Here is a 23,708-nt window from a genome sequence, read left to right as displayed (position 1 = left end):
TTTTGTCTCAGTGAGTCTGTGAGTTTCCTTTTCAGGACTCCAGCTCAGACGGTTCAGGCTTCAACCCTCTCCTTACTGAACAGTACACACATGCCGTGATATAGAGGCGCTTTACTAACAGATTTGTCCACTCCCATCTGCCAACAATTGCTGAAACCTCACTCGCTAGTCAGATCCAGATAAAACATTGCTAATGTATATGAGATAATGCACTGCTTATCGTATGTATATGAGATCCTGTCGGAGCAGAGACCTCGTGTATAAAAGTTTGTGGAGATTCCGTACCAAATATTTATGCAAGTACAAATGGGAAAACTGCAAAATTTTGCCAAATCCAGGTCACAGCATAAATTTGTAATACTCTAAGCAGCTGTTAGTCAGAGAGTTGTAACAGTGATATAATCATAATCAGCCCCCAGTTTTACAAGGTCTTTCGTTTTATCTATAGATATTTGTCTGTATCATGATATAGCGCCACTGTGCTGTCTCATGTTTTCCACACTGATGTAATGGTACCATCACTGCCCCATCGGACCTCATGATTTGCAAATTCACTGATTTGTCGCAATATGTAAACGCAGCAGCTGCCAGTTAAAATGGACTTGCATGTTGTTGTTTGTCTCAATGCTTGGCTTGAGTTGTGATTTATTTTTTATTTTTTAATGGGAGACAAAAAGCCCTCCTCAGAGGACCTTGTGTAGGTTTTATTATTTGGTCCAACAACAGGACGAGACTGTCCTCCACCAAAAAAAAACAAAAAAAAACGACCCCACAGCAGGTCGTTTGTACAAAGCAGCTTATTACAACCTATAGTTACGTTTTAAAGTTAAGCGACCTCTAGCGGTCGTGCTGCCAATAGCAATCTTACTTACTATACTAGACGGCGAAACAACACAAAAACACACTCACTACATATTCTGTTGTTCTCAAGGATGTCAACAAATAGATAAAAACCCACAATACACAGAGGCGAAAAGTATCTGCGGCATATCTCCTGCCGCCGGTAGGGGAGCTAATTTAGGAAACGCTCTTGTGGGTCGTATTAGAGGGTATACGACCTTGTGGTCATATGGGTTGGAGGATTTGTAGGATTGGACCCCTGTCGGTGGCACCAATCCGCAGGTTACATCATGTTACCTAACAAACAATCACGGTTTTCCAAGCTTTGACCCGTCATGATGTAAGATCGGTCGACAGCCATCTAAGTGTGGAGCCGGGCAGTGCGATGAGTGTGTATTATCACAACACTTTTTTGTATTTGTAACAGCAGCATGATATTTGGCAGTATTTGTGCAGTCCAGTAAAAAGCGTTAATGAGAGTGAAGTGACCTCTGAATACAAGCAAAGAAATGTTTCTTTGTTTTTTCTATGCAGATCATAGCCCCTATAGCTCTTTAAATGTCTTTCATGATCAAACTCTTAATATTGCATCTAAATTATCCTATTCTTTTTGAATGTGGACGATGGCAGAGCATCTATCAAATGACTGACTTGAGAAAGGAAACCTTACTTCAGAATCAGAAACACTTTGTCATTTCATTTCATGCACTTGTGCACATGAAATGAAATGAAATATGGTTTCCCCCAGCCCACAGCAGTGCAACACAAAGACAAAAAGACATATCCAAACTACAAGAACACATACACTACCGTTCAAAAGTTTGGGATCACCCAAACAATTTTGTGTTTTCCATGAAAAGTCACACTTATTCACCACCATATGTTGTGAAATGAATAGAAAATAGAGTCAAGACATTGACAAGGTTAGAAATAATGATTTGTATTTGAAATAAGATTTTTTTTACATCAAACTTTGCTTTCGTCAAAGAATCCTCCATTTGCAGCAATTACAGCATTGCAGACCTTTGGCATTCTAGCTGTTAATTTGTTGAGGTAATCTGGAGAAATTGCACCCCACGCTTCCAGAAGCAGCTCCCACAAGTTGGATTGGTTGGATGGGCACTTCTTGCGTACCATACGGTCAAGCTGCTCCCACAACAGCTCAATGGGGTTCAGATCTGGTGACTGCGCTGGCCACTCCATTACCGATAGAATACCAGCTGCCTGCTTCTGCTCTAAATAGTTCTTGCACAATTTGGAGGTGTGTTTAGGGTCATTGTCCTGTTGTAGGATGAAATTGGCTCCAATCAAGCGCTGTCCACTGGGTATGGCATGGCGTTGCAAAATGGAGTGATAGCCTTCCTTATTCAGAATCCCTTTTACCCTGTACAAATCTCCCACCTTACCAGCACCAAAGCAACCCCAGACCATCACATGACCTCCACCATGCTTAACAGATGGCGTCAGGCATTCTTCCAGCATCTTTTCATTTGTTCTGCGTCTCACAAACGTTCTTCTTTGTGATCCAAACACCTCAAACTTGGATTCATCCGTCCACAACACTTTTTTCCAGTCTTCCTCTGTCCAATGTCTGTGTTCTTTTGCCCATCTTAATCTTTTTCTTTTATTGGTCAGTCTCAGATATGGCTTTTTCTTTGCCACTCTGCCCTGAAGCCCAGAATCCCGCAGCCGCCTCTTCACTGTAGATGTTGACACTGGTGTTTTGCGGGTACTATTTCATGAAGATGCCAGTTGGGGACCTGTGAGGCGTCTGTTTCTCAAACTAGAGACTCTAATGTACTTATCTTCTTGCTCAGTTGTGCAACGCGGCCTCCCACTTCTTTTTCTACTCTGGTTAGAGCCTGTTTGTGCTGTCCTCTGAAGGGAGTAGTACACACCGGTGTAGGAAATCTTCAATTTCTTAGCAATTTCTCGCATGGAATAGCCTTCATTTCTAAGAACAAGAATAGACTGTCGAGTTTCAGATGAAAGTTCTCTTTTTCTGGCCATTTTGAGCGTTTAATTGACCCCACAAATGTGATGCTCCAGAAACTCAATCTGCTCAAAGGAAGGTCAGTTTTGTAGCTTCTGTAACGAGCTAAACTGTTTTCAGATGTGTGAACATGATTGCACAAGGGTTTTCTAATCATCAATTAGCCTTCTGAGCCAATGAGCAAACACATTGTACCATTAGAACACTGGAGTGATAGTTGCTTGAAATGGGCCTCTATACACCTATGTAGATATTGCACCAAAAACCAGACATTTGCAGCTAGAATAGTCATTTACCACATTAGCAATGTATAGAGTGTATTTCTTTAAAGTTAAGACTAGTTTAAAGTTATCTTCATTGAAAAGTACAGTGCTTTTCCTTCAAAAATATGGACATTTCAATGTGATCCCAAACTTTTGAACGGTAGTGTATATCCAAACTAACACATATATCTAAACTAAAAAAAAGGAAAAAAAAAGATCACTGTCCAGGAGAGCGAACGCCAGCCAGGATGACTGTCGGAACTGCCGGTCTGCATGGGCTAGCAGTTAGCTTAGCCTGCCCTGCTTCCGCATCCTGTCAGACCGCCCTCGGTTCTCCCTCTTCGGGCGCAGCTCCAGGTAGGGCCGTGGTCTGTCCCTGGGCCCACAGGACGCAGCAGACCAAGGTCTCCCAGCCGATTCAACACCAGCTCTCCCAGCCAGACACCTTCGACACACATCTCCACACGATGACACCAAATGTACTGTCGACGCCAGGCGAGGCCGCCGCCAGACCGCCCTCGGTGTTGTCGGAACTGCCGGTCTGCATGGGCTAGCAGTTAGCATAGCCTGCCCCGCTTCCGCATCCTGTACTATACTTTGAATTTAAACCTCTAAATTGAGTGTATCCTCCTGTTTAGACAATGATCACAGTCTAGTAGGAGAACAGGGCACACCGACTCATCATTCAGCTATAATAATAAGCCTCTTTCATGGAAGTCACGCTGGCTATTATACTAATGCTAAGTGTGTTTATGCGTGTCTGTGCATGTGTGTTTTTCGTGCGTGTCCCTGTGTTTATCTTTTGGCATGCCAGTGTATCTGATAGTTTGTCATCTCTCTCCTGCTAACAGGAGCTAGTCAAACACACTCATGATGCCGCCAACAAGAGCAACTTGAAGATGGCACTCGATGCAATGAAAGTAAGTGCGGTGCTTGTGGCAAACGGTCGGTAATCATCATGTTTTCCGCGGGTTACAAATCACAGGGCACTTTAACTGCTCATTGAAAAGCCTCTCTCTGCCACGCTGTCTCCAGTCTCTAAGCTGTTATTGGATAAAGAAATAAATCATTCATGTTGCAAGGATCCAAATGGTTGTGAAGTGAATAAACATGACATTTATACTACGCTAGTCAGCGCTGAGTGCACACTTCAGTCTTGCAGTGCCACAGGCAGGCTCAGTTTGATAGGCAGCTGATTTAAGGACTCGTTATGGCACACCTAGAATATAACGCCAGGGATGCAGGGACTTCATATGTTAATTGTGTATGTCCGTGTGTGTGTGTAAGAATTGATTTTTTTTAATTTACATTGTAAACTGCTTGCAAATTACACGTGCTACCTTCATGAATTTACTCAACGATCTACATCCAGGTATCGCTCCTCATTTAGTGTCTAACATGAAAAAGCTTAAATGTAATGCAGACTTGAGTATCATGCACGATGCGTCAATCAATGGTGAATTTTGTTTCCCTAAACTCTCCTTTGTGTATCGACCCATTTAGTTTTGTCAACTGAATCGTACCTCAATATTCCATCCTAAAAGTATCTATCTATCTATCTATCTATCTATCTATCTATCTATCTATCTATCTATCTATCTATCTATCTATCTGTCTATGTTGTCTGTCTGTCTGTCTACGTATCTATCTGTCTGTCTGTCTCTATCTGTCTGTTGTCGTCTTTCTGCCTGTCTGTTGTCTGTCTGTATCTGTCTCTGTCTGTATTGTCTGTGTTGTTTGTCTGTGTTTTATCTATCTATCTGTCTATCTATCTATCTATCTATCTATCTATCTATCTATCTATCTATCTATCTATCTATCTATCTATCTATCTATCTATCTATCTATCTATCTATCTATTTGTCTGTCTGTCTGTCTGTCTGTGTTATCCATCCCATGTGTCCATCTGTCTTTTTCTCACACTGTCCATAAGAAAAAGGTATTTTCATAACCGTTCAGTTGACCGGGTGTGTGTTGTGTGTTGCTCAGGACTTGGCCCAGTATGTCAATGAGGTGAAGAGAGACAACGAGACACTAAGAGAGATTGATCAATACCAGAGATCCATCGAAAACCTGGTAAGCCAAAACAAATGTGCCTTTGAAAACCTGGAACTGCTCTCACTCAGCGCATGGCAGAATGAAATATTTGAGAAACCTGTTCAGCCCATTGTGCACACATGAGAGATGGAGTGAGGGATTCGTCGATAAGGGGTGGCTGGGCGGCTTAGTCTTCAGCACTGTTTCCTCATAGCAAAGATCCTTTTTCTATCCTAGTGCTTCTGTGTGGAGTCGCATATTCTCCGCGTGTTCGTCTGGGTTTTCTCCCAACAGCCAAACGACATGCATGATAGATGAATCAGACTATAAATTGTACATAGGTGGACAACTGTGTGGGTCCTGTTATGTGATGGACAGACAGCCCGGTTGGAAGGGTGCGATTGCATATCCTCACTGCCTGTGCAAGCTGCATAGAAATGGCAAACGCAACTGAGAAGTGAAAGGATTCCAGCTACACTTGCAACACCGAGATCAATTTCTTCATTAAAACCAGCATATGTCAATATAAGCTCTTTATTTTTCATCCTCGGCTTGGCTCGGCTTGCACACTGAATGGCACATTCTCCTTGCCGAAGCCGCATCTTGGACACTGGCAAGCCAATTCTCCTCACGAGCCGTTATGTTTGTTATTTTCAACTCCTTGTTTACTCTGTTTCGTGGCTACTTTCACACGTCAATGGCTGTTTCATCAATTAGACCAACTAGTGGAGTCCAGCTGAAGTCTGTAATCTCTTATTGAGTTCCCTCATTAGAACCCCTCCCATCAGAGTGGGCTGATTGAACACTGAGGGTACAAATAATTAACCACGACTGTTCTATAAAGCTGAATAACCAGATGAACGCCGTGATTCCGAGTCGATACCGCCAGGTAGATACACATAGATGAGTAGTAGCTGTGTTTCCAACCGACTGCCGAACGCATCTCAAGTGAAAATTAAAAACGTTGTTGAAAAATAACCTGTGGCTTTTTTGCTTCCAGGTGAGCTGGAGACACCGACAGATTCACTTAAAAAGCTGATCAGTGATAGGCAACTTAGTCGTCATTTGTACCGACAGATGGTGGCGACATTTCACACTACCTGTGGACGCAAAACTGCATCCTGACACCTGCAAAAAGTGCTGCATCTGAGAGGTGTCCGGGTGGCGTGGCGGTCTATTCCGTTGCCTGCCAACACGGGGATCGCCGGTTCGAATCCCCGTGTTACCTCCGGCTTGGTCGGGCGTCCCTACAGACACAATTGGCCGTGTCTGCGGGTTGGAAGCCGGATGATGGGTATGTGTCCTGGTCGCTGCAATAGCGCCTCCTCTGGTCAGTTGGGGCGCCTGTTCAGGGGGGAGGGGAACTGGGGGGAATAGCGTGATCCTCCCACGCACTATGTCCCCTAGTGAAACTCCTTTATGTCAGGTGAAAAGAAGCAGCTGGTGATGCCACATGTATGGGAGGAGGCATGTGGTAGTCTGCAGCCCTCCCTGGATCAGCAGAGGGGGTGGAGCAGCGACTGGGACGGCTCGGAAGAGTGAGGCAATTGGATGAGTACAACTGAGGGGAAAAAGAGGGGGAAATCCAAAAAAAAAAAAAAAAACGGTTAACGAGAATAACGAATAATTTTTGGTAGCTGCGCTACTGCCTCCTCTGGTCGGTTGGGGTGCCTGTTTGGGGAGGAGGGGGAACTGGGGGGAATAGCGTGATCCTCCCACGTGCTGCGTCCCCCGGGCGAAACTCCTCACTGTCAGGTGAAAAGAAGCGGCTGGCGACTCCACATGTATCAGAGGAGACATGTGGTAGTCTGCAGCCCTCCCCGGATCGGCAGAGGGTTTGGAGCAGCAACCGGGACGGCTTGGAAGAGTGGGGTAATTGGCTGGGTACAATTGGGGAGAAAAAGGGTAAAAAAAACAAAACAAGTGCTGCATCTTGAAGGTTTGCAATACAACAACTAATCAGATGGTCTGATGAATTCATTCAACAGATGCTTTCCCTTTGTTATTAGTTAAAAAAATCTTTATCAGCAAGTCAATTTTCCCACTTCCATCGAGTGGTAAGACATTTTGGGTATATTTAGGACTTTTTCATTTGCTTATTCGAATCAGATGTTCCTATTCAACTTATCAGTATCTGCATGCTTGATAAAACATGTTGGCAAGAAAAAAAAAAGACTGAAATGCCATCCATCCATTCATCCATCTATCCATCTATTATCCAAACTGCTTATCCTGCTCTCAGGGTCGTGGGGATGCTGGAGCCTATCCCAGCAGTCACTGGGCGGCAGTCGGGGAGACACCATGGACAGGCCGCCAGTCCAGTTAGTCGTAATGTGGATTTGTGAGTGGAAGTCTGTTCGCTGTGTTGACCTGTGCTCCTCTCACCAGAACCAGCCGCTGGTCAGCTACGGTCGGCCTAAAGGAGATGGAGAGGTGCGCATGGTCTCCAACATTGACAAGAGGAAACAAGACAGGTAGTTCCAACGACATTTCATCACTTGCAAAGGTACTGTTTCTGTGTGGAGACAGGGTTTTGAATCAATAAGGATTTTTTTTTTTAGATTAAACATTTAGTGCACACAACACCCTCGCCCATGCCGACCACCATCAGTAGATGTGATCAGACCAGAAATCAATATTATGTTCAGGTGCAGTTAAAGCTCTCTCAAAATGTCCCGTCTCATGTGGTGAGCAGATTAAGCAGTTTTATTACAGCAAAATGAGCCCGTTTCTTTTAAGATACAGATAATATTCAGTACTTTTCATTCATGGAGACTGAGTCACAGCTTTGTAGGAACAAATCAGACATGCATACCCCTTTTATGGTGGGACGGGGAGGGAGCAGAAACAGATTTATAAATGGAGGGATGCCAAAGTTGGTTGGATAGATTTGGGTCGTGAATGAGTAACTCTCTCCCCTCTCTCATCAGCTGGTGATCTTGGGAGATCCTAAAAAAAGGAGTGTTTTTGCTCAGCAGCCTTACCCATCAACCCAACCGACTCACACAGAGGTTTATGAAGGCGTCCGGGTAGCGAGGTGGTCTATTCTGTTGACTACCAACACGAGGATAGGCGGTTCAAATCCCCGTGTTACCTCTGGCTTGGTTGGGCGTCCCTACAGACACAATTGGCCGTGTCTGCGGGTGGGAAGCCGGATGTGGGTATGTGTCCTGGTCGCTGCACTAGCGCCTTCTCTGGTTGGTCGGGGCGCCTGTTCGGGGGGGAGGGGGAACTGGGGGGCATAGCATGAGCCTCCCAAGCACTAGGCCCCCTTGGCAAAACTCCTCACTGTCAGGTGAAAAGAAGTGGCTGGCGACTCCACATGTATCGGAGGAGGCACGTGGCAGTCTGCAGCCCTCCTCGGATCGGCAGAGGGGGCAGAGCAGCGACCAGGGTGGCTTGGAAGAGTGGGGTAGTTGGCCGGGTACAAATCGGGGGAGAAACGAGGGAAAGAAGCCCCCCGCCCCAAAAAATAGAGGTTTATAAACATGCAAACCTCCAATAAATGCCCCACGTTTTCCAGATTAGTAGTGAGTGCTTATGCCGAGAACATTTATAATCATTTATAATCCTAAATCTGACACCTGAGAATGCCACAAAGAAGATACACAAAGTTGTGGACTGAAGCTTCAAAGGAAGTATACCACCAGAGGATGAGCCGATATACACATATACTTGCAGCCTATGGTGACTTACAAGTTAATTTGATATTGATCGAGCCATTTCCAGCGGTCTAATGCTTTTCCACCACTTCTTGCGTTGCAGACACATCTTTTTATTTGACGTGGCCGTCATTGTTTGCAAGCGGAGGGGAGACAACTATGAGATGAAAGAAATTCTTGACCTCAACTACTTCAAGATCACCAACAACCCCACCTCTGACCGAGAGGGCAAAAAGGTCAGTTGGCTGCAAGAAATCGAGTTCTGTTCATGCTAGTGAGCCGATGACACTGCATCTTGCACATTTTTCACTCTGTGATAGAATGATATTAGAATTAGGGATGAAAGGGCTGTCTGAGTAGCATAGCGGTCTGTTCCGTTGCCTACCAACACGGGGTTCGCCAGTTCAAATCCCCACATTACCTCCGGCTTGGTCGGGCGTCCGTACAGACACAGTTGGCCGTGTCTGCGGGTGGGAAGCCGGATGTGGGTATGTGTCCTGATCGCTGCACTAGCGCCTCCTGTAGTTGGTTGGGTACCTGTTCAGGGGGGAGAGGGGAACCGGGGGGAATAGCGTGAGCCTCCCACATGCTACACCCCCCTGGAGAAACTCCTCACTGTCAGGTGAAAAGAAGTGGCTGGCAACTCCACATGTATCGGAGGAGTGCATGTGGTAGTCGGGATGGCTCGAAAGAGTGTGGTAATTAGCCGGGTACAATTGGGGAGAAAAGGGGGGGGATCCCCCCCCCCCACAAAAAAAGAATTATGGATTAAATAAAACATAGGGTATAGATTTAAAAATGATATAAAAGATTAAAGAATACAGGGTTTTGCAGGGAAAACCTCATTTTTGGTTAATTTTGCATGGGCTCCTTACAGTCCCACTGGTTGATAAACTGTGTTTAGGCGTTGCCAAACCATTTCTTTCTCATTGCAAGAGAGATTGTAGAGCAGAGAGCTGAAATGGCCACAAGCGATTCAGAACCGCCCCATTGGCTTCCATGTTGCATGGCGCGGTCAGTGTCCTCGTCTGTCTCCCTGGAGAATCGGGATTTGAGCCACTCGCGCTTAGTAAACATTGTACATATACAGTATGGTTGTTGTTGTTTTTTCCGCCCAGCGGGAACATTCACAGGCGGTGTTGTGGCAGAGGGGGGACTTGTTGATGTCTTGTTGATGTATGGTCACAGATGGTGTCTTCTCACTCCACTGCTGATAGCTAATGTAAGACTGACAGCTTGCCAGGGTGGGACGCTGCGACGATTTTTATCAAAGAGACTCCATTATCAACCTCATTTACCTTATTGTGGGATCATGGTGTGTGTGTGTGGGTGGGTGTGAGATGACTCATGTTTCTATATAGGAAAATGTCAGTAGCATCTTTTCTGAGTAGATGATAATTAAGCACATTAAGTGACGATTACCTGATTATGTTTGGACCCATATCTGCCTTTTTTCTTCTTCTTCTGTTATTCACCTTCCAGCTTGTGGGAGCTCAATAAATCATATTCAGAAACAGGACCTGCAGACGTTGTCCCTCCCCACCCCCCGATACACTTACATTAAGGGACACATAGATGAATGCATACACCCATGTCCTCAACCACATAGACACACTGTGCACACATACACAAACTATCCTCGAACACACACTCTAACACACACACACACACACCGTAAGGGACAGAGATGCTAAAGGGGATGCTAATATCAGTTGATGAATGTACACGGTCCTCCAAGGCTGCTTATGGCGATATATCATTTTGTTCTAAATGAAACTTCAGACTGTGTGTGCCGTGCTGCTGAGAACCCACTCGATCATCGGTGATTTAACACCCAGCGGGGGTTTAAAGCACTCAGGACCATGAAGAGCCAGCCAGTCAGTGGACTAGGAGACCCTATCAGTCTCCTGTTATTCAGTATGACACAGCAGGATGCTCCGCTTTGAGGGGGGGATGCGGCAAAGGAACTTAGAGATTAGGGATACGGACTTGTTGCCGGTTCAAACCCTGGACCGGCTTTTTTTTTTCCATTTTATTTTGAGATACTTTATTGATCTCTGTGGGGAAGTTATGCTCTGCATTAAACCATCCTAGCTGGGTAGCTAGCAGTGGGCGGCCGCCGTGCACTGCCCGGGGACCAACTCCAGTTCTTCTTTCCATTGCCTTGCTCAGGGGCACAGAACGGAGTATTAACCCTAACATGCATGTCTTTTTGATGGTGGGGGAAACCGGAGCACCTGGAGAAAACCCACGCAGACATGGGGAGAACATGCAAACTCCACACAGAGGATGACCTGGGGTGACCTACAAGGTTGGACAGCCCAGGGGTTCGAACCCAGGACCTCGTTGTTGTGAGGCGACAGCACTAACCACTGGGCCACCGTGCCGCCTAAATCTGAGATAAAATCTCAGAGAGGAAGTTAATAGATAAATGGTGACTTAATCTCATCTGGCAGCACGGTGGCGCAGTGGTTAGTGCTGTCGCCTCACAGCAAGAAGGTCCTAGGTTCGAACCCCGGGGGTGTCCAACCTTGTGAGTCATCCCAGGTCGTCCTCTGTGTGGAGTTTGCATGTTCTCCCCATGTCTGCGGTGGGTTTTCTCCGGGTGCTCTGGTTTCCCCCACCATCAAAAAGACATGCATGTTAGGGTTAATACTCCTGTCTGGGCTCCTGACCGAGGCAATGGAAGAGGAACTGGAGTTGGTCCCCGGGCGCTGCACGGCGCTGCCCACTGCTCATAGCTACGCGGCGAGGATGGGTTAAATGCGGAGGAAGAATTTCCCCACGGGGATCATTAAAGTAATAATAAATAAATAAATCTCCCATCACCTCATGGTCACTGTCAAGTTGACCATTAGGGGTCACCTTGGGGTCCATTACGCACCCCCCCCTCCCCACAACTGCTCTAGTTGTTAACAGTAGGCAAGCTCACAGGTGTGGATGGAAAACAAGAAAGTCTGTTGTCAGTCCTTCCTAGATGAGCAAGTTAAGTAAATGTCACTGTGAAAATTATTCACCTCCTCTGACTTTTTTTGTTGTTGGAATTTTCCCCCCTTTTCTCCCCAATTGTATCCGGCAAATAACCCCACTCTTCCGAGCCGTCCCAGTCGCTGCTCCACCCACTCTGCCGATCCGGGGAGGGCTGCAGACTACCGCATGCCTCCTCCGATACATGTGGCGTTGCCAGCCGCTTCTTTTCACCTGACAGTGAGGAGTTTCACCAGGGGGTCATAACGCGTTGGAGGATCACACTATTCCCCCCAGTTCCCCCTCCCCCCCGAACAGGCATCCCGACCAATCAGAGGAGGCGCTAGTGCAGCGACCAGGACACGTACCCACATCTGGCTTCCCACCCGCAGATACGGCCAATTTGTGTCTGTAGGAATGCTCGACCAAGCTGGTGGTAACACAGGGATTCTAACCGATGATCCTCGTGTTGGCAGGCAGCAGAATAGACCGCTATGCTCAGACCATAGTGATTTTAAAGTCTTTATTAAAGACCTACCCCTTCTCACTGGCATTCAATTCAAGTTGAGCTTGACACCATTATTTTATTGTGCAAATATACTTTTACTCTTGTTTTATTGTTTATATTTTCTTTATTTTATTATGCTTTCTATACATATATTTTTATATTCATATGGGTCACTTATCTTAATTTATATTGTATTTTAAGGCTGTTCAGAACTTTGGTTCAACTGTGGTTGTTTTAAATGTGCTATATAAATAAACTTGACTTGACTTGACTGCTACCCGGACACCCCACCACCTCTGACTTTTCATATTGCTTTGCAACACCAAAACGCAGTTGATTTAATCGCACCTTTTTGTGGTATAAATCAGCAGAAATATGACAGTGAAATCAAAGTCCTACAATTGTGTTTACATTAGCTACAATTATAGAAGAATCTGAGAATATGATTAGGTCCTAGGGGGATATTTTTATGGGCACAGTGTCAGTAGTGTTTAATCCTGTATCATATTATTCTTTGTCTGTCTCCACTTTAGAAACTTGAAACAGATTACATTTGCTTAGGTTAGATTGTCAAATTTCACCGTACACCATCCTGCATCCTCTGAAGTTGTGCATAGATGCATGCAGATACCATTGAGTGATTCTGCCGTGTTTCATCGCTGTTCCCCACTTGACCTCCACAGTGGTGCTACGGGTTCTACCTTACTCACCAGCAGGGGCACACCGGCTTTGAACTCTTCTTCAAGACCAAAGAGCTGAAGAAGAAATGGCTGGATCAGTTCGAGATGGCCATGTGAGTACAAGGGGGCAACGTACCGGTCACAACCCGGGGGGGGGGGGGGCTTTGTTAAGTGAGCAACACAAAGGCACCAGTGTTTGTGAGTGCTTGTATACTGTGTTGTGTGTGTGTGTGTGTGACTGTGACCACGTGTATCCCTGCACGTCCACGTTCATGTATTTGCAATGATGTTTTGTCCAAGGCTGCAAGAAGTGCAAACTCTTTCACATGCGCTGGACTCAACTGTAATGAGACACATGCCGCCGACGAACAGGAAGCTAGCAAGGCCTTGCATACACAACACACACGCACACAAATACACACACGGAGCGTACAGAAATACACAAGAAATGCATAGAAATTCTCACGCAGAACTGGGAAAATGAAGAAATATGTTTCTGCTGTTCCAGTTTTATGTCGACTAGTTTGTCAGGTCGGTGCTTCTTGTGGATATACATCTTTTGTGTTATTTCCCGACCGTGGGAAGCAATTGCAGGCAAGCATCTTTTCTGCACCCGGCGTCGTGTTGACACCCTGGTGAGCACAACGTTGTTTTGACGCCGCGCAGTTTGATGGACTGATCAAACAATTGTGTTTTTGAGTGGATGGATATATGTACGAATATGACGTGCAAGAGGAGCTTTGATATGCCGACCGAGCGCCGGTAATGGCCTCCCTCCATTTCCTTTCGGTTCTGAATGTGCGCTGGTTGATGCGGCAGGAGATTACCCGTGTGTGATGTGTATGTGCTGCTTGTGTCAGAAAAACATACTTAAGTACCCCCCCCCCTCCTGCCGGAGCTGACAGTTGAAACGGCGGTCCGGTATTTTATCTCTTGAGCGAGACCCATGGCCCCCGGGGTCAATGAAACCACTCAAAAGCCCTTGTGCAATTCCACAAATACACAGGTGTTCACGAGGGGGGCAAGAAAAAAAAAAAGAAAAGCATCTTTTCTTCTTCCTTCTCGAAAGTGGCTCCCTTCAGAGACTCGCGGTCTTTGACTGACAACAGCTATTTGTGCCAGCGTGTATTGGGAAATGATGCCAGAAGGGGCCCGTTCAGAGAGCCAATTGAAGCTGTAGAGACGGTATGTTGTCCTGATGAAAGGGCTGCATCCGGAGAGCCTCAGCTGCTCTGCACCGTTTTTTTTTCCCCATTTTCTTCATGAGTTGCTTTTGTTAACTCCATAAAAATATACTTGCAGATTATTTCAAGGTTCAGATGAGGATTTCTGTCCGCGAACATTTGAACCCATGCAGGAGGCCGTCCACCTCACGCACGACTCACGTTTGCAGACACACCCACCGGGGATGAGGCTGTTTCACTTCTGCTCCGGTTTCAGAGGAATCGTTTCTTGCCACTATGAGTGCAGTGTTGTTATTATTATGGGGGGGGTTGCAGTTTTGAGTTGTGAATTGAAAAGAGTCGACCCCCGTCCTGACACAGTCCTGCACACAGTCCTGACACAGTCCTACACATGGTCCTGACACAGTCCTGACACGGTCCTGCACACAGTCCTACACATGGTCCTGACACAGTCCTGACACGGTCCTGCACACAGTCCTGCACATGGTCCTGACACAGTCCTGACACGGTCCTGCACATGGTCCTGACACGGTCCTGACATGGTCCTGACACAGTCCTGACACAGTCCTGCACACGGTCCTGACACGGTCCTGACACAGTCCTGACACGGTCCTGACACAGTCCTGACACGGTCCTGACAGTCCTGCACACAGTCCTGACACGGTCCTGACACAGTCCTGACACAGTCCTGCACACGGTCCTGACACAGTCCTGACACAGTTTTGACACGGTCCTGACACGGTCCGGCACATGGTCCTGACAAAAGTCCTGCACACAGTCCTGACACGGTCCTGACACAGTCCTGACACAGTCCTGCACATGGTCCTGACACAGTCCTGCACACGGTCATGCATGTGTACACGCATGAAAGCACAGCGTCGTGCACACAGCACTCACTGTTCTCCTTTTTTCCTCCCATGTACTCTCTCTCTCACTCTCTCTCTCTTTCTCTTATTCTCTCTCTAACGCTCTCACTCTCACTCTCTCTAACTCCCTCTCGCTTGCTCTCACTCTCTAACTCTCTTGCTCTGACTCTTTCTCTAACGCTGTCTCTCTCAATCTTTCTCACTCTCAAACTCTCTCACTCTCATTTTCCCTCTCTAATGTTTTGAGAGGATCACTCTCGCTCTCTCTTGCTCTCACTCTCTCGCGCTAACTTGCTCTCTCTCTTGCTCTCTTACCGTCTCTCTCTTGCACTCTCACTCTCTAACTCCCTCTCTCTCACTCCCTCACTCTAACTCTCTTGCTCTCTCTTTCTCTAATGCTCTTTCTCACTCTCTCATTTTCCCTCTCTAATGCTCTCTCTCATGCCCTCTCACTCTTGCTCTCTCTCTCTCTCTCTCTCTCTCTCTCTCTCTCTCTCTCTCTCTCTCTCTCTCAGATCAAATATCCGACCGGAAAATGCCAACAACAACTCCCACCAGTTTAAGATGCACACTTTTGAGAGGATCACTTCCTGTAGCTTCTGTCACCTCTTGCTCAGGTAAGAGTCGTGTTGTCTTGACCTTCTGAGTGACCTGTTGAAATTATGTGCCGTCATGGACAATGTGTCCCACCCACTCCATGACATGCTGGTTGGACACAGAAGTAATAATTAGTAATAATTAGTAATAGGCTCATTCTGCCGAAATGCACTGCAGAGCGCCACAGGAGGTCATTCTGGCCTGTGGCCATCAAACTTTACAACTCCTCCCTCAGAGTGTCAGACACTCAGAGTTAATGGTCACTGGACCGGCCCTTCGACTTGTTTTATCCTGTCGGGTTTTGTTTGTGCTGTTGCTTTGTGCTGCAGTATTGCAGTATAGATAGGGTGTTATGTGCACCATGCTTGTTGATATATTTGTTCTCATTTCTATTTCTTATTTTATCTTTTATTTCTATTTGTTTGTTTTTCTTGTTTCTGTTTTCATGTCTTCTTGTATCTTGTTAGTTTTTAGTTGTTTTCTTACTAGAGCTTGAGTGTCTATAATAGAACCCAATTTCCCCTCGGGGATGAATAACGTATTCTGATTCTGATTCTGATTCTGGTTGATAAGCCTGATGAACTCCCGGTTGTGTTTGAGCAGAATATTACCATCCAATAAAAGGTGTTGGCTTTTGTGTCAGATTTCACTTAAAACGGCGTCTGAGACCGTAAGTGTTCTCTCGCTGTGCGCATTATTATGTGTTGCTGTGCTGACTCTTTCCATTTCCTGTTGCCAGGAAAATACATTTTCTCAAATTGTTTTCAGTTTATAGATGTTTACTGCTGGTCTTAATATACTAAGAGGATAGCCTTTATCGTTTAGCACTGTTACCAACAGGTGTCCCTGAGCCCTGATAATAATAACAATAATATAATAATAAGCGGTTTGGATAATGGAAGGATGGATGGATCCCTGAGGGATATTACTGCGGACACTAGCAAGTATTGGCGGCACGCAGGTGCAGTGGTTAGCACGGTCGCCTCACAGCAAGAAGATCCTGGGTTTGAACCCCGGGGTTGCCCAACCTTGGGGGGGTGGGGTCGTCCTGTCCCAGGTCGTCCTCTGTGTGGAGTTTGCATGTTCTCCCTCGTCTCTGTGTGGGTTTCCTCCGGGTGCTCTGGTTTCCTTCCACAGTCCAAAGGCATGTAGGTCAGGTGAATCGGCCGTACTAAATTGTCCCTAGGTGTGAATGTATTGGCCCTGTGATGGCCTGGCGGCCTGTCCAGGGTGTCTCCCCGCCTGCTGCCCAATGACTGCTGGGATAGGCTCCAGCATCCCGTGACCCCAATTGGGATAAGCAGCTTGGATAATGGATGGATGGATGGACCAATAGGTCTTCAGATTAATAGGTAGCATTCGCGGCAAACTACAATATCTTATTAGCTAGAAGATGTGGCGATATTGGTGGTATCAATTTTAATTTTGGCATGACACAAAGTCTGAAAATTCATAGTGCAAAATTAAATCTCAGGAAGCTGTGATGCATGACATATTCCACGGTTCTTGTGTTCTCCAGGGGCATCTTTAACCAGGGCTACCTCTGTCTCAAGTGTGAACTGGGAGCCCACAAGGAGTGCCTGGGTCGACTGGGACTCTGTGGGAGAACAGGTGAGACGGAGGACCCCCAAATATTCTGTTTTCATTCTGTCCTTCTCAGATCTCTGATACACTGACGTCATCCAGTGAGATACACTGTTGGTTTTGATAGTGAAGACGGTGACTATCTCATTCACTCTCATATTAGAGCCGTTTTACAACACAACTTTTTCTTAGCAATGTCTGTAATTTCTTGGTATGGACAGAGCATATGGTACTTACTTCAGGATATTGTTTACTAGTATGCATTAATGTATGAATATATACATATATATTTACATATACACACACACACACATATATATATATATACATACATATATACATATATGCAATGCAAATGTGTGTGTACATTCAAATGTGTGTGTACATGCAAGTGTGTATTTCTGTCTGTAACACCAACCCCAAATGCCTAGTTTTGTTTTTGCATGGCGGTCTATTCCGTTGCCTACCAACCCGGGGATTGTCGGTTCGAATCTCCGTGTTACCTCCGGTTTGGTCGGGCATCCCTACAGACACAATTGGCCGTGTCTGCAGGTAGGAAGCCGGACGTGGGTATGTGTCCTGGTCACTGCACTAGCGCCTCCTCTGGTCGGTCGGGGCGCCTGTTCGGGAGGGAGAGGGAACTGGGGGGGCATAGCGTGATCCTCCCACGTGCTACGTCCCCCTGGCAAAACTCCTCACTGTCAGGTGAAAAGAAGTGGCTGGCGACTCCACATGTATCGGAGGAGGCATGTGGTAGTCTGCAGACCTCCCTGGATTGGCAGAGGGGGTGGAGCAGCGACCGGGACGGCTTGGAAGAGTGGGGCAATTGGCCGCATACAATTGAGGAGAAAAGGGGGGGGGAATATGGAAAAAAATTCCACTGTACAAGTAAAAACTGTAAAGCTTACATTTTTAATCAACATATTCGAAGTAGTAAGTCTATTATGTCCCGAGTTATGCGGTGGTTGTTGCCCCGTACCCTTGCATCAAAGCCTTTGTCATAACAGGCAGGCATTGTAGTTCAGGTACATTACCCTGTCTGACTGGTAGACAGCTAAAGGCAGGCTGGCGTGACAGGCCCTCTTAACTGAAGCGCCACAGTCTTTATGCATTCTGCAGCGGGATAAGGGCCAGCAGAAGGTTGACAGCTGAGGTTGTATGTCAGGGCACCACCACATGCTCATATTGTATTCCTTCCACTGTGTCTGTCCCCCCACCTTATTGCAGATTCAGCCATGCCAAGGCCCCAGGTAGGACCTGTATTAATTCTCGCCTTTCACTTAACTAGGAGCACAGCTGCTGTAATTAGCATTTGCATAGCATAGCAACTCAGATGCGCTTTGCTCGGACATGGTCTACATTCACGCAAGCATATGCACGCACGCATGCACGCACGCGCGCGCGCACACACACACACACACACACACACACACACACACTGACAAGCTCAGATAATGGAACAGCATTACAACCAGAAGATTAAAACTGATTTTGTTCAGAACTGAGAGATCCACAATTTGTGAGCACATACTCAAATCACTTCATGCTAACACAGATGCAAGGTAATTTAAGTCAGCACGGATGATAAATGATAACACTTCTGCAGAGTGGTTATTTTTTTAAAATCTGAATGTTCTTTGGCACAGACCTCTGCAGTCACGTTGCGTTCTGCAGTGTGTCACTTTTAAGTTGGTCAAATAACAGGTCAAAGAATGAGTCACATCATAATAGTTGACTGTGTCTCGAGTTCCACTCATTTCTCAGGTCAGCTTAGTATTGCACAGAGAGAATAAGTGACTTTTCCCTGTCAGTCACTCTTGTTTTTCTCTTTCTCTCTCTGTCTCTCTCTCTCTCTCTCTCTCACATACTCAACTTCCTCTGCTCTTTCCCCAGAGGAGCACCGTGACACGGAAGCAAGCAGACCCAGGTCAGTATGGCTTGACCACACCACTTAAAACCCTTGGTTATTTTGGAAATTGGTATACACATATACTAAAGCGTGTATTCATAATATCAAAAATAAGTTCCTTTTTCTCTGTCGACGACACAAATAACCATATCAAGAAATGGTAAAATAAAATTTACCGCTGCAAACTGTGTCTGATGAAGCAGGTTTGTTTCGTTACATTGGCTTAGCTGCCTTAGCCGTTTTAGCTGGTTAGCGTGAGCTGATGAGACGTCAACATTCGGCTTATAGTCAAGAGACGTAGCGATGTTTCATTGTGGTAATACTTAGTATGAATCTAAATTCATCTAAATTCTAAATCGGCTCGGTGGCGCAGTGGTTAGCGCTGTCGCCTCACAGCAAGAAGGTCCTGGGTTCGAAACCTGGGGTTGTCCAACCTTGGGGGGGTCATCCCAGGTGTGGAGTTTGTGTGGAGTTTGCATGTTCTCGCCGTGTCTGCAGTGGGTCTTCTCTGAGTGCTCTGGTTTCCCCCACCATCAAAAAGACATGCATGTTAAGAGTTAGTACTCCTTTCTGGGCCCCTGACCGAGGCATGGCAAGACGAACTGGAGTTGGTCCCCGGGCACTGCACGGCGGCTACCCACTGCTCCTAGCTACACAGCTGGAATGGGTTAAATGCAGAGCAGAAATTTTTCCCACAGGGATTCATAAAGTATCTCAAAAAAATAAAAACAAACTGTTCGGTGCTGCATCCATGGTGTATTATCCTTTGGGAGCAGGGACGCTTCTTGCTAGTCCTCGGCCCCTGGACCAGGTTTTTTTCGACCTTATCATTTGGTTTACAGTAGAGTTGTGCTAAGCCCACAAGATATTTACAGGGATTTAAGTAAAAAAAAAAAAAAACCTTCTGACGTAAAATATTTATCAGGCCGAATCATACATATTCAGTGCATATGTTTTTAATTCATCTAATTATAATACCATGCAAAACAATGTTTTTGTTTTAAGTGGGCCTCTTATTACTTAACAGAAAAAAACAAGAAAACAAACAAACAAACTTACAGCACCAGCTTCTGGAGGGCTTAGGGCGCTGTGGTGGCCTGGGGGGTTTTTGTTTGGTCGAGGCGTTTGGGCATTGAGCATTGTGAAAATATGTATTTTCACATCGTTTTGGACCATTATCATTACAATGTTTATAAAAACAAAACACAGGTTGTTGTTTTTCACAGTACACTCAGACATTAGCAAGAAGAACAGCAAAACAGATATGCTCACTGATGAAGTAAGCGCTGTGTCCTGAAGTAATCCTTCACGTTTTTTGTGAGGGATCGCACTATGCACCATACAAAATAACACTGGTAAAATTAGACTCATAGTGAATGGACTTGAACGGCAATTTTCTCATCCTCCCATAGCCATTTGACTATGTAACAGCATTTGACTACTAATGCTGTGTTCCATACAACTCGAAAATCGAGATTTTTCAGACCTCCTACAATACAATGGAACGCCACTCAAAGTCAGAGCTCCTCCCCATTTTTCTCCCCAGTTGTATTTGGCCAATTGCCCCACTCTTCCGGGCAATCCAGGGAGGGCTGCAGACTACCACATGCGTCCTCCGATACATGTGGAGTCGCCAGCCGCTTCTTTTCACCTGACAGTGAGGAGTTTCACCAGGGGGACATAGCGCATGGGAGGATGACGCTATTCCCCCCAGTTCCCCCTCCCCCTTGAACAGGCACCCCAACGACCAGAGTAGGCGCTAGTGCAGCGACCAGGACACATACCCACGTCCGGCTTCCCACCCGCGGACATAACCAATTGTGTCTGTAGGGACGCTTTACCAAGCCGGAGGTAACATGGGGATTCGATCCGGTGATCCCCGTGTTGGTAGGCAACGGAATAGACAGCCACACCACCCGGATGCCCCCAAATCCATCTGTAGAAGCAGTTGTCTGACATCACACAACAATGGCAGCACCCATGGAGGCACACAGTGTTATTGGTAAACCATCAGCTAAGGCAACGTAAAGTATTCCATTCCATTATCCAAACTGCTTATCCTGCTCTCAGGGTCGCGGGGATGCTGGAGCCTATCCCAGCAGTCATTGGGCGGCAGGCGGGGAGACACCCTGGACAGGCCACTAGGCCATTTGCCTGTATTTAATTACAATAATACAGACTATCAAATAGTACAATCTGTTCTGCATGTAAATTGATGTCAGAATATGTCGACAATGTTACTAAGTAGCTGGTTATGGTAAACAATTTCTGAAACGTGTCTCTGCACAAAAGTTATTCCTCTGTTTCGTTTATGTATGCAAGGAGGCTGCACTGCTGACGAATCAATTATTTATATACTTGCTAATAAAAACAACCAGTTTATCACGGTCAGCCATGTTTTTAATTTACATTTGCCGTTGTGAACCTGGAACGCTTGGAGGTTGGAAATTGGAAACTCCAACTGGGAAATTCCGACCTCGGACTCTGAATGGAACGCAGCATTACCAACCTTTCTGTTCGGCTGGACCGCTCCCTTTCCCAGTAGCAACTAGTCAGCTGACAGAGTTGCTACAGCGAGTCGATTCCTCTCTCACTTCCATTCCTCTTGCATAATTATTTTCTCTGACAGTTAGAATTCTACACACTGTCTTTTGGAGCTCCTCATCTGTGACAGATGTCATTCTTGGCTGTTTGACAGATTGTCTCCCAGCTTCATTTCTGCAGGTAAAGATGTCAGGAGACACTAAACTCGTTTTCACTTGTTATGAATTTACTTCGTCTGTGGCAGCAAAATGCGTTTCAGCAGCCTTCAGAAACTCCTGCAGGTTAAACTGGACAAATGAAACACTTTCAGTGTTGACTGACTCTGAAAGACTCACCTTAAACGGGCCAAAAAAGCTCGCTAGCCTAGCAACATTACAGCTACAAACAACACATAAGCAACACTGTGTAAAACACCGTAGTTACGCTGGTACTCTTTCCTTTCAAAAATAACGTCTAGTGTAATGAATGAAAACTGTAATTGTCTAGTTCTGAAATATAAGACAACACAACACCCACTTTTTTAAAACCTAAATTTCAGGAAAAAACATTGTCTTGTATTAGAGCCAATACGGTATCCTTTCTCTCCAGAGTGGTAGAGAATTCTCAGCAAGGCGTGTTGCAGTATACCAGTATTGACGACAACCGTGATATTTTTAAAAAAAAAGAAAGAAATATTAATATCATGTTAATAATACACATATGATAATATCGTGAAAATAATCCAGCACCTCTTAAATTATTTCGTTTTCTTTTCGTTCTCGCTGCGTCTCCCTTCCCCGTGACGCCGTAACTAGCTCCTGTGGCGATCACCAAAATTATGTTGTTATAAATAAATCTGTTTCCAGCTATCAAGTCTGTTTTAACTCGCCTCCCTCCACACACCTACCAGTCCTGTCAACCAGTGATGTGGCTCTGATCTACCCGCTTTCGGAAACACCGGCCCTTTACGTTCCATACCAACATGTACCCTGGCATTATTGCCAAATGGCGGAACCTAAGCAGGTGCGGGCTTGGCTACGTGGATGGGAGACCTGGGAAAACAGGGTTGCTGCCGGAAGTGGTGTTGGTGGTTCAGTAGGGAGCAGCCTTCCCTCTGGTCCTTAAAAAACAAAACAAAAACCAAATCCCAGTGCCCCAGTGCAGTGACGGGGACTCTGTGCTGTAGGAGATGCCGTCCTTCGGATGAGACGTTAAACCGAGGTGCTGACTCACTGTGCTCATTAAAGATCCCATGGCACTTATCGCAAGGAGTAGGGGGTTCCCCGGTGTCCTGGCAAAATTCCCAAACCTGGCTCTCTCCATCTGGCCACCTAATCACCCCCCCCCCCATGTAATTGGCTCAGTGATTCCTCCCTCTCTACCTCAAGGTGATGTGTGGTGAGCGCTCTGGTGCTACATGGCTGCCGTGCATCACCCAGGTGGGTGCAACACAAAGCGTTATATAAATGTAATGATTATTATTATTATTTGTGATGAGTCACACAAATCAGTATGGCGACTGACGCTGGCGAGTAAAGAGCGGGGAGAAGTCAGACCTCCATCAGCCTACCCAGGCTTTTGCGGCGTGTTAAGACCATGTTTGTTACATATTCGCAAGTGTGTCCCCTGGAAAAATTATCTCCTCATCATCTCAAGGAATCTGTCAAGGATCCGACAGCTAAACATCTCCGGAGACTCGACAACAGCTTAATAATCACTCACCACGGTAACCATGAGTCAGCGGAACCTGGGTGACCATTTGTCTTTTTCTTCTTTTATTTTGCCTTTTTTTCCTCGTGACTAAAGCTTTGGGGGTTTGTGGATTTTAGTTTGTGAGTTAACTGAACCGAACTGCGTTTGAGAATACTTCCTTGTTTTGAGTTTTGTTTGTTGGATACTCAGGAAATCCCAGAGTGGAGCATTTTTGTTGAGTGAACTGAACGGGAGTTGAACTGATGGTGATAACTGGAAAATCCTGAAGTGGAGTATATTTACGTTATAAACTGAACTGAATTATAAGGAACTTTTTTCTTTTGCTCTAATATAACCTTTGAAAATTGACTGACGTTGTGGTTGAGTTTATTTAAGTTGAGTG

At 45.9% G+C, this 23,708-nt stretch overlaps 1 protein-coding gene across 1 annotated transcript in view; it reads left to right on the top strand.

Moving 5' to 3' along the window:
* LOC130123717 (guanine nucleotide exchange factor VAV3-like) overlaps positions 1 to 23,708 on the top strand; it is a 79,524-nt gene that overhangs the window by 24,874 nt on the left and 30,942 nt on the right. Inside the window, exons 11-19 of the mRNA XM_056292990.1 lie at positions 3,948 to 4,016; positions 5,086 to 5,172; positions 7,522 to 7,607; positions 8,899 to 9,031; positions 12,954 to 13,063; positions 15,516 to 15,617; positions 17,117 to 17,208; positions 18,409 to 18,431; positions 19,075 to 19,108. Of these exons, the coding sequence (XP_056148965.1) occupies positions 3,948 to 4,016; positions 5,086 to 5,172; positions 7,522 to 7,607; positions 8,899 to 9,031; positions 12,954 to 13,063; positions 15,516 to 15,617; positions 17,117 to 17,208; positions 18,409 to 18,431; positions 19,075 to 19,108 (736 nt within the window). The remainder of the gene's footprint in view (positions 1 to 3,947; positions 4,017 to 5,085; positions 5,173 to 7,521; positions 7,608 to 8,898; positions 9,032 to 12,953; positions 13,064 to 15,515; positions 15,618 to 17,116; positions 17,209 to 18,408; positions 18,432 to 19,074; positions 19,109 to 23,708) is intronic.

Source organism: Lampris incognitus, chromosome 14, assembly GCF_029633865.1.
Source record: "Lampris incognitus isolate fLamInc1 chromosome 14, fLamInc1.hap2, whole genome shotgun sequence".
NCBI classification, from domain to species: Eukaryota; Metazoa; Chordata; class Actinopteri; order Lampriformes; family Lampridae; genus Lampris; species Lampris incognitus.
This window is presented reverse-complemented; position numbering and strand designations above follow the sequence as displayed.